Source organism: Anomalospiza imberbis, chromosome 4, assembly GCF_031753505.1.
Source record: "Anomalospiza imberbis isolate Cuckoo-Finch-1a 21T00152 chromosome 4, ASM3175350v1, whole genome shotgun sequence".
Taxonomy (NCBI): Eukaryota; Metazoa; Chordata; class Aves; order Passeriformes; family Viduidae; genus Anomalospiza; species Anomalospiza imberbis.
The window spans coordinates 67,861,840-67,874,072 of NC_089684.1; the positions used below are offsets into that span (position 1 = coordinate 67,861,840).

At 39.6% G+C, this 12,233-nt stretch overlaps 1 protein-coding gene across 1 annotated transcript in view; it reads right to left on the reverse strand.

Annotated features, from left to right (window-relative positions):
* The window catches only part of EIF2AK3 (eukaryotic translation initiation factor 2 alpha kinase 3), a 42,666-nt gene that overhangs the window by 29,415 nt on the left and 1,018 nt on the right, over positions 1-12,233 (reverse strand). Inside the window, exon 2 of the mRNA XM_068189012.1 lies at positions 6,042-6,171. Coding sequence (XP_068045113.1) covers positions 6,042-6,171 — 130 coding nt within the window. The remainder of the gene's footprint in view (positions 1-6,041; positions 6,172-12,233) is intronic.

Sequence of the window (12,233 nt, forward strand, 5' to 3'; positions counted from 1 at the left end):
AAATGCATAACACCACTTGCTTAAGCAATAGCCCTACTTGTGGTAATGGTATGATGGTGCTGCACCACACTGACCACCAGCTCACCTCAGGCAGCTGTCAGCAATTCCTCTTTTCCTCAAGTTTGCCATTTCCTACTACAAAAGTTGGCTGTGTTTCCTATAAAAGCTCAGCTTCCAGCTATCAGGGTACTTTAAAACAATTAGTCTTTTGCAGATTACTTTTTGTCCACTAAATAACATTAGAAGTTTATTTTCAGGAGAATTGTAAATTGTGTTTTAGTTTCATCAAGAAAGCAACAAAAATCTGTACTCAGAAATCCACAGGTCTCGCTAGTGAAGTTTCCCAAGCCTGTCACCTCTTCATGCACATGTGTGTTTCCAGCAACAGAACTGAAAAGAACCACTTGTGCCATCAGCAATGCTAAATACATCCATGCAGTTTAAAAGTAGTCACATCCATTCTCTTCCTGCGAAACACAGGCTCCACTCCCCTCGATAGCCCTAATAAGCCTTCTCTGCCTCAATTGCAATTAGAATTTATCTTCCTTTGAAGTACAATTCTGGACACTCACTTCTTATTCATTATGAGCTTTTCCAGGACCATTTAAGACACTAATCTGTCTCTCTCTACCCCGCAGGCAACACGGAATCACATTTCCTTCCCCTGCAGTGGAATGGAGATGGCAGCTGATTCCCTGTCACAGGATATCTTAGTACACAGTTTTCTCAGTTTTAAACTGGTCACCTCCAACCTTCAACAATAAATCCACTGTTATCAATCCCCACATCTTGTATTTCATTTAGCACAGTTTAATTTCATGTCTGTTATAGAAAACCTCTATGACTGAGAAACAGCTGATGCGCCAGTCTTCTTTGGCAGGAATGACACCTCCAACTATCTAAGCATCTGGTGGTTCTACACATCTCAGTAGTACACAAAAATAAAGGCCACTACAGGACACTAGAATACTCTTTCAGACAACTAAAATTATACCAGTTTACCTACAAAGAAACTAGTTTAGTCACCTCAATAACCAGACCACTGATCTACACTCTGCCTGCTTGAAAAGAGTGGCAATTCAGTGCTTTATGTCTGCTCAGAACATATTATAGCTGGAAAGTAATTTTACAGCATGAAAATTAGAATTTTATTCTTTGTTGAGTAAAACTGTCCTTTATAAACCTTTTGTACACACTCGAACACTTCAGAGAACCACTTGCTATTCTATGTATATGAAAGTCTCAGTCTCCTGCGAGCTGCCTGGATGGTGCACAGAGACTCTTCCAAGTGCTAAGCAGGAAAGATTGTTTCTGTTGCTGGCATGTCCTATTCCAGATGTTTTAAGATGCACCCAAGACTAAGAGTTAAAATTACTAACAGTGAACTAGACAGAGGCATTCATTTTTAAGCAGAATTCAGAACAAAGACATTTTCTCAGAATGTCTGTGCAGTTTGAAAAGCATCTCCTTTTTGTTTGGTCAGTGAATGTTAGCAGAGTCAGAACAGTTTTATGCAGGATTAATATAAATTCCTAATATTCATCACTGCATTTAACAGCTGCTATAATAACCTCTTCAGTGGAAACACTCAAGTGTCTGAGAGTCTTAAGTGTTCCCCACCCATATCCAAGACAAACACTATCAGCTTTTCCTTGGATGGTATTTACAGACTGTGACTCAACCGAAAAATAACTATAATAGAAAGCCATGAACCAAACAAACACCTAAGTTTTATCCAAACTAATAAAATACTGCTGTAAGTGGTTGGTGAAACTTTCCTAATTCTTTCAAAGACACTGTTAAATTATTTACCCTCCCTGAACCTCTGGGAGGGCACAAAACAGAATTCACAATTCAAGCCCCTCAAAGGGCATTTTGACCTCTTGCCTTGCCCTGACCCATTTCAATGTGGATTTTGTATTTTCTTCCATTCCAGAGTATAAGAGGTCAAAGGATGGGAATTGCTGAGTTTCCTCCTGTGTTCCCAAAGCAACCCAAGACAGATTTGGGCTCTTCTCTGGCTTGTCTGGGCACAGAGGTGGCCTTATCCTAAGTGCTACAATGCGCAGGCAAGTCAGTACCTCAAAGTGAGTCCCAGGTGTCTGGACACTTCACAGCAGAATTCTGCATTTCTTTTGGGAAACCAAAGCACTGAAAATTTGGAAGGGTTAATGACGCAGATAAAGGGAGGGAAAAAGAAAGAAGATACACTCGTACTGTACATTAAATTCAGTCACTAGTGGAGTTTTTTGAGATTTCAAAATCCTTTTCCAACTCACTGCTCTAAGCAAAAAAGGAACAATCTGCTCAAAGTCTCTATGAGTTCACTTCATCAACAATACAGTGAGTTTTCAGATAACTTCAGTATAAAACTTCCTCACCTCTTCGGATTTCTCTGGAGAAAAAAAGTAACAGTAGGCTATTCCATAAAAATATGTCACTTCTATGTCCAAAAAAGATGACACAGATGTCTAGGTTTGTAGAAAAGTTGGCTTTTATGTGGCTATTACAATAAAATATATTTTTTATGCTTAAATATCTATATATACATACATACACATAATGCAATACAAAGGTCATGAGAGTCTTTATTGGAATAAGGATGTTGACAGATTTGGTGACATAGCATAATCAAATTATTGATTTTTCCAGGATACAGTGGTATGTTTACCCTGCTATAAATGTCAGCCTTGTGAGCTGAAACTGATTTTGTCCCATGATCTTCAATGTCTCAAATAAGGAAATAAGATGCTTACTTAGGGATTAGTCTGTAACAGCCTACCAGGTACTTTTATCGAGCCCATACCAGTGTAGCTTCTGCCCAGAGCACTGAAACAACTCTGATTGGTGCCCATTAAGTAATTTAGTATAAAGCTTGCAGGTAAAAGAATTAATCATCCTCATCAGCAAACTATGTGCTATGAACCTTTCCCACTGCTTCTGAAGCACTTCTCTCTTTCACTGTAATTAAGCATCATTATTTCAACACGCTGCTTCTCCCAAAAGTATTCTTTTCTAAGTATGGACAGTGTATTAATTACAAACCCAAATTTTAAAGAGCAAAGTGTTTTTATTAAAATTAAGCTCCCTTTTAGAAAAGTTGTGATTCAATGACTTTACTGTGAATTTCATCAGGCAATCTTTATGTGCAGGTAACAGGAGAGTTGTAACCAGGCTTTTATAGAGAAAGGTTTTCCATTTTAAAACAATGGATAGGGAAACAGAGTTTTTAAATTCTCACACACAAGCCTGAACTGCAGAGTCAACTCTTCAACATTGGCACCCCGACCATGATTTGTTTATGCTGGAGCTTAGAGCCAAGGAAAGAGTCTTAGCATTTTAGTTACCCAGACACACAATTAATACTTCAGCAGCCCTTCCCTTCTAATTGATCTGTTCACATGACAAATGATGAACATCTCACTTGTCAGTGTCTTAAGCAGTAGTTTCAAGATCTGAAGCGTTTGACAGAACTGCTGGAACATTTGAAATTTCACTGCCTCACTTTCCTAATTAACACAAGAGCTCCAGACAGCCAGGTTGACATTTTACAGTTAGGTAAAGGAAGTTAACTACAGTTCTGTTAAACACTGAAAGTTTGAAGATCTAACATCTATTCTTAAAAGGCACTTGGAAATTAAATTTAAGCTTTTGCACCAGGACTTGGAACTTCAGTTCATTATAGTCACACTACACCTGAGATAGTTAAAAAAACTCTCATCAAAACAATTAGGACCCAGCAACACATACTTTCCTTGCTCTAAAAGAACACAAATCTTTGTCACTGCAAGTGTTACACAGAGTTTCTCATCTGCCATTTCTTGCAAGAAGTTGCAATTTAACAGCTTACATAATGTTACTGCTTTATGAGGAATACTGTGTTGCTAGCACAGAAACCTTTGTTACTTCAAAAATGATGGAAGAGGAAGGAAAAGCCTCAAGACTCAGTTTGAGAGAATAAAACTCGACAGGTCACATGCTCACATCAGTATTTTGACCCAAACCAGAATTTTCTCAGCAATTTTAATGAGGTGAATACTTACTTAAGTATCTAGATTCACTGCATGAAGTCTTTCAGCTGATGACTGACAGCAGATTAAACATTTAAATATTTAAATGCAGTTTATTCAGAGTATTCATCACTTTTCATCATGTTTCTTGTTATGTTCTCTCTTAACAGCATTTGTTTACATGACAGTAAGCAGTCTAAAAAGGCCCATATTCGTAACAGTTAACAGCTTCTAAAAGGCCAAAATGTCCTTTTCCTTCCAAAATTAGTTTATCTTATAGGCTCTGCATGTTAACTGCCAAAATCCCTCAGTGTCTTTGGCCACAGCTGTAGAAATGAAAGTATTTGAAAGCTCATCTGAAAGTCCAACTTCCTCTATCCATAACAAAAGCTGTTAAAAAATGTATTTTTATGACTGACACAACCTACTTGTAATCACAGAAGGGAATTAAACACCACATGGACAAACTATGATTTTTGTTGTCTAAACCCCAACCTTCCATTTCTACAGTCATGCCATATTGGAAAAATATCAAAACCCTGGACAGACAGTTGAATGACAAAATCTATATTTGCAAAAACACTTCTATAATTGGAAATGCTTGCACTCCCAAAATCTTTAAAAACCTGGACTTAAGTTGTAGTGAAAAAACAAAGTTTATATTTGCACAGATTTGAAATGTGTGCTTTTCATAACCACTGGTTCTATTTTCATGTGGTCATCAGAAACTATTTGCAGCAACAGGTAACAGACCAGTATTTTATGTATCTACTGCTGAGAACATTTGTGAAGGAACACACAATCACTGACACCTTCCATCTCACAAAGCTCTTTACAGTTCTCTCTTCTGTATTCTTTTCAATTCTGCTCTTAAACATATTTTTGGAGGGAAAGTTCTTCTTTCCTACAGTGTTTTTTCTAAACCACAAAAATACACCTGAACAAATCTCACAAAGCTGCATCCATAAACAAAATTCTCTCTCAGAAACAAAAGAATGTGAGTAAACATTCACATTACTTCTGCAACCTGAGCTACTCATGAGCAGCTCTCGCAATACCACAGCAACAGATCACACCTTTCCTTTGACTTCTGTACACCGAAACAGAGGTCATGGCCACAGACAGCAACAAAGAACCACAAGCAAGAAAGTCAGGCAGTCTGAACAATCCTGAACTCAACTTTCATTCTCTGATGCTCATTGTGCAAAAGCATGATACAGGATAGGTCATCAAAACCAACCATCCCTGACAGAAAAGGACTGTGTACTTCTGTGGTGTGCTATCACCCCAAATTACCTCTTTGCTGGTGTTTTTATTCCTCCTGATTCTAGGAGAGAATGAATCCGAGATCTCCCCAGTGCAGGAAAAGGAAAAAAAAGGGAAAAAAAACTTTTGTTCTAATTTTTAGTCTAGTTTATTGAAACTGATGGTGGCCAATAGCACCAAACAAGAAACTGAGCTCTAGATTTTCTTCTTGCAGTTCATCAGCAAGAAGTGATGCAACCTTCTACCACTCAGTACTTCAGGGTGACCTTCAGCATTCTGTTTAATTGCTAACACATTCTACTTCACAGGCAGCCTGCTTATCTAGTATAAAACACCCAAAACAATCCTTTGTTCATTTATTAAGTCACAAGGACTTTTGCTTTTCTTGAGGGAAAAAAAAAGCCAGTACTTGCCAAGACATAGTCTAGTAATAGGAGGCAGATGATCCTTTCATTTGCTTGAAATTACAAGTAACTTGTTTTCAATCAGCAATTACACACAATTCCCCAACTCAGTTACATCATCTAGTTTGGTAGTTATCAAATACATCAATCCCAAGGCTGAAATGCTGACACACTCCAGTTTGAAATGGCAACATGATGTAAGCACTCAAAAAAAAAAAAAAGTTTGAGAATAGTACTGACAAAGTTTTCTAAGTGTTTGCTCTATTATTTAACATCTACCAAAGAGGAAGGAAGTTGCATTCCTTTTATTACAGACAACTCCATTTCTAAAGATTTAGTCAGGAAAGAAATTTTGCCTTACCTCTGGTTTACTGAGGCTGGATGACACAAGAGAACCTGATCCCACATCCAGATCCCACTGTTTTCTCCCACTGTTTTCTGGATCCAGTGCAGCAATTCGTCCATCCAAAGTGCTGATAATTACTAGAGATCTGCAAAATGAAAACATTCACAGTCAAAACTACAGCAGGATGGACTTCCCCTATTAGCTGCCTTTTATGCTCAGTAAAATCCAACTCCAACCCCTTAAGTCTCTGTATTCTGCAGAAAAGCAATTCAACTGGGTAGCTCTACCCAGACCAACAACAGAGTAGAAGAGCTGAAGTCTCTGGCTGGCTGTCATACACTAATTTCCATGTTGTAAGACACTTTCAGAGTTCAGATTCAGGGGATGGCAATTGACTTTTTGCTCTTGCATGCAGATGTTACCACTACAATACTGAATGAGATCATCTTTTTGGAGATATTTATACAAACAGTATGGATCCCACTTCTTCCAGTCCCTTCCAAACTGAGCTTTAATACATCCTTTCAAAACAACCCAAACCCGAAACTATTAACCCAACCAACCAGGATATAAGAAATATTAAGTTGCAACCAAGTTTCCAATTATTTTGGATTAAACATTAAATTTCTGTGATATTTTGTAAGTCTCTGAATAAAAAAAAGTCCCTCCAAAGGCACACACAGGGCACTACAAAACCTCCAACACCTGCAGACCACAAAGCAACGAAACTGGGGTTTGCAGCTTAGGCTTTAAGTAGCCTGATGTCTGGGGATACAGGGCCATGGCAGGATGGCTGCCGATTTCTACGGTGCCTGAAGCTCCTCAATTTCAGTAAATCTTGTTTCTTACAGAGCGGTACAATTAGAATAAGCATTTCTGGTTGGGCTAGAGCTCCAGCACTAAAATAAACAAACAAACAAAATAAACAACACATCAGAGACAAAGCACTGACAAGGCATTTCTCTGACGGGCCTTTTTTTTCCTTGAGGATTGCTTTTCTCTGACCTGAAAAAGCTGAAATTTCATTGTCAGTTTAGCTTGCAGCAGCTCCCGAGTCTTCAAAGGCAGAGGGAGTAGAACTTGATCACTTTAAAGGCTGCTTGCACTGAGGGGGGCTGGATCTAGTGACCCAGAAGGACCTTTATAGTCACTGACTTCAATGAGAATAATAAACTGTGCAAATAAAGTGATGGGGAGATTAACCAGTTTCGGGTGAGGGTGAAAGGGCAGGGGGCTGGTAGTGCACACACAGACATGTATATTAATCTTTATTTTAAACAATAAGGGACAATAAATTATTGTGCAGAACTCTGGCCAAATATATTCACTTGTCCAAAGTTAATGGTGTAGTAACACGGAATTTAGGGAAGAAATGATGGGGGTTATTAGTTTGCTTTAAGGAGGGAAAAACTGAAACCATGATCTAAAAACATGTTCAGGGAGAGTGGCTCATGACATCACCTCTAACAAAGGTCATGTAAAACATGGCCATTTTACATGTTAATGTAACCCACAATATTTATAGGACTTTATAATGCTTAAAGCACTACACTACTAATAAACAGAAAAATAAAGAGATCTTTAACCTGTTCCAAAAATGCCATAGCAGCTCCTACTTCTGAAGGTGGCCAAGCATCACATTCCTCCAAAAGCTAAGTCTAACTGTTAGAAAAATACCAATTGTGCAAATATTTGCACAGTAGAAGACACAAGTTTTTATAAGCTGATTACAAACACTTTTCCCAACTGCCTAGAAATGTAGACTGGGTTAATAATAAACCAGATTGCAGGAGATTGACTATTTTCAAGTACTGTAAACAAGTGCTCACACACTAAAGGCCTTGGACACATATTTAACACAATCTGTTTGCTTTATGGTAAAGCAATTTATCTGAAACACTCTAGCATTGCATAAGAAAATATTATTCCAAGTGGGTCTACTTAAATTTTATGTTGATCCTCCTGACAACTAGGTTATAAAAAGAGGTAGAAATGCAGCTAGAATGAAGGGAATTTTGGCAGCCATACTGCAGAGAAGACAAATCCTAAAATTGCACTGTGAAATGTTTTCTTCCCGTGTACTCCCATTGTTTTCTTTTACCTAATTCTTCCTCTTTGACTTCTCCCTCAAGTAACAAATGCTTCATGCCTTTCTATCTTACATTTCTGTATTATCTTTCCCCACCAGATGCAAACCTCAACCTTCCCTAGGAGTTACCTCACTATTTAAGGCTCTCCACCACCACTCAAGATGGTTTTGGAATCTGTACCTGCACCCTGACCTCCAGCCACCCAAATGGTGCTGTAACCACACTTCAGTTTTAAGTTTAGCTGATTAGGAAAGAGGAGGGGAGTGTGGGGAACCTTTGTGCCAGCAGCACACACTTGGAGGAACTGATTTAACCAACCACTTCTGCACAATGTAAAAATCCTGGCTTTTCTTGGGTGCAGTGGCACTCAGGGCTTGTCGCCAGCTGTAGAATGGACTTTGTTTCACCTACTGAGCACACACTTCCATGAGACAGAGGAACAGAGCCAGCCCAGCTATATCTAAATCTTAGGTGTGGCTACCTTTAGAACTGGAACTAGGTATAAGAAAAACATCCATTTCTCTCTGGTTTTTAAATAACTGATTCATTTTCAGCTAAATAGCCACATTTCTGGTTCCAACTTCATCTTGTTCTTCAGTGATACCACATACCAGGAAAAAAAGAGCTAAAACTCCTTACTCTTCTGATAAAATCCTTCATTCCTTACTCTATTTGTCCATGAGTTAAAATCTGAATACCTGTTCTCCTCTTCTCTGATGGACTCCAGTAAGTTAAAACCCCATCACTTGAACTCTAATTGATGCAAGATCTAAAATTTGTGCCCAAGACTCTCTCTAGTGTTAGACTTTCTCACTGTCAGATTTTCCCTTCTCTTTCTCTGTGAGATTCCAGTGCTTGCAGCTTTGTGTACTGGGAGCATGTGAAGTGGTGACAAGGTTGCTCAGGTAGTCTAGTCAAGCACTAAATTAACACATTATGATAAAAGCCATTTAGGCAACTATTTCAAGAAAATATTTCAGAGCTTAAAAACAAACAGGCAGGCGACTTGCTTTCTGTCACCCCACAGAGCCGCTGTGGGCTTACTGCAGTGCATTATGGCAGTTCTTACATCAAACTCTTAGCAACATGAGATGAATACAGCCACAGTTCCACAACACAGTCCTTTCAGCCACCTGTTTGCCAGCCTTTGCTGGCTCAAGATGTCAGGGCTGCAATTCCATTACATTAAACTGAAAAAGTAGTATTTTTGAGGCGTTTTTGGACCAACTGATTGACAAACTGAAAGCAAAAGGAATTCCTGACTCAGTTTCTATTTTGGTTAGGTCTGATAAACTCTTTTATTCTCTGAAAAACGGCACCTTTTTGCTGGCTTTATTAACATCACTTCCTGACTGGGGTAAAGCTGAAAGACTGCCTTGACCAAAGATGCCAGCTTTCAGGAACACACAGGTTTTCTGAGAACACTACCAAACCAGGTTCCCTTCTGAGGAAGGAAAACACAAAATATGACCTAGCTTAAGGCCAAAAGTCACAACTGTAACACCCAGGAAGTGAGGAGGATAGAGACAAACAGCATCAAGGCTGCATCAATACTTGTTGACAGTAAATCGCAGACTATACCAGGGAGTCAATCACATCACAGGGATACAAAATAAAGAAAAGAAAAACAACTATGACCAATACCACAAAATTATATTTCAATAGTCTCCAAAAGCCTGGACTAGAACAAAAAAAAATACAATAATAAATTGCTCAAAATGAGGCAGTCACTTAAATCCCAGGATCCCTCACCTGAAAAAGAAACGTCAGTAAAATGAAGACCTGCACTTCTCCTTGCCTTGAGCTGCTGGTCCAGAATATATTGTGATGGAGGAGAAGAAAATCCCTTCTGGGCCCTTACAGATGGCCAACAGCAGGACTAAAGCAAGGGGCCAGTTTGTGGAGCATACAGAGACAGCAGTAATCAGAGCAGCTGGCAGAGCACAAGCTAATGTTGTGCAGTGAGATTTTATTTGCACTTTGTCACTATGAATGCACATCTGGACATATTTCCCTGACCCCAACCATCTGAAAACAGTCTCTACGGCTGAATGAAAATGTTTTCTTACCAGTTCCTATCCTCTTTTGCTCACAGACAGAAACTTGTTATTCCAGGGCAGTGATAATGTCCCCCCCCTTTAAGTTATGCAAAATATCTACTGCAAACTTCCACATAAGTTGACAAAAGGCCAGTCCTGGGCCTTGAAACCTTTTTTAGTACCCCACAACGAACACAGCCCACTTTGGGAGATCAAGAGGCCTGAGCACAGCGCTGCTCTACCTTAAAAAAGTGAAGATTTACCCACAAACAAAAGGGCTAAGATAGCAAGGAGAGTTGTAAACAGGACAGAGGAGGAACACTTCTTTAGTTCACCTACACCCTTTCACTGCACCAAACTTTGCATTTCTTCAAGTAAGTTGTTTTTGTTAGAAAAACAAAGCAGAACTTGTCGTTATCTTGGTACATTTACCACTATTTCTGTTTCAGTTTAAAAGAATCATCAAACCCTCAACACTCAAAAGTCCATTGGAACATTGCAAATAAGGCTGTTTGTTAAACTTGAACTCTAAGCAGCTATTCCAACAGCAAACCCTGCATGTCTGTATGTAAAGAGCACAGTAAATCACTAATCCTCCTATTTTATTAAAAAAAAAAAAAAACAAAAGAAATCTTCAAACCGAGATGATTATATTAATTTGCTTACAGCAAAGACAGTTGGAGTTTTGGTTTTGTTCTTTTTTTTCCAGATTATATTGACCTCTATATTGCCTGTGTATTGCTGAAGAACAATTAGCTGAGATGAGTGGAAATCTCAGAAACACAGATTAAAAAAAATAAATGCATGCAAACACTATGGCCAGGCAGCCATTCTATTTTTATTTGATGACAGCAAATCTGTTCCTACATACTAATCAATTACAGAGCAGCTACATTTAATCTCAGGCTTAATTTACTACATTGAACATCTTTAGTGTATTCTACTTAGCTGTAGAAGACAAACAGAAAATATATTTTTAAAAATTTCCTAGGCTAAATAAACAAGGGTCCTATCAAAAACTGAATACAGTAGAACTGCAATAAACCAGGTGGTATTTTGATCAATTGATACACAAAAGAATTATCCTGGTGCTAACTGATGAGACTGTCCCCCAAGAAAACAGGGTGCCAAGTTGTCAGCCGGTTTCTTAAGTGAATGCTTGGGCATACTAAGAACAAGCTTTGGGCTATTCATTTTCATGTTTTCAAATACAGCAGGCATTTAGTCATGCTGTTCTTCCTTTGAACTCTGCCTGTGGCTTATCATCTCTTCGTTATCAGCCAATTCAGAAACAGACTGGAATCAGCTCAGTGGCATTTCTGCACTTGAATCATTCATCTAAGTCTTCCTTTTGCCAGAGCTTCTTGCCACACGCAGCTATTAAGAATTTTATTTCCCCTTATATTCTGAAAGTTGTTCATCAATTTGCCTGGCATGTTTGGCCTCCCCTCAGGCACACCCCAGTGTCTGCACTGAACAGACAATTAAGTACACGGGGGAACTGCATTTTATTTAAAACAAAACGATGACAGAAAAGGACGGCGTGCTTTGAACAACTGTGAGCTGCGGGTATTGGGGAAGAGTTTAGACTCCAGATGCTTTAGGGTCTCCTTCCCGCAGGCACAGAACTGCCACCTGCGACCAAGGCAAGGAACGGATCGAGACGTGGTATTACCAGGGTAAGCAGACGGGCCAGATGTCACATAGCGTGACATCCGGCAGCTTGTTTGTCTAAGAACTAAGACAGCCTTTCTCTCCTTCCTAACAACGGCGTAAAGAACAAGCACCTCAGCGCTGGCGAGGTCCCGAAGTTCCTTTTCCTCACTGTCACTGCCTCCCCCTCGGTCCAGCCTGTCCGCCCCTGTAGCGCTACTCCAGCCCCACCACGGGGCTCACCTCTTCCACCTCTTCTCCCTGCACCTCTCCTCCGGCCCTGGGACGCTTCCCTGCGTGTCCCACAGTCCTGCCTCACGCACCAGCCTGCGACACCCTTATTTCACCGCTTTCCCAAGCACTATTCCACCTCCGATAACCCTACAGCACAACTCTCCCTCCTCCCCTCTTCCCGCTCCAACACT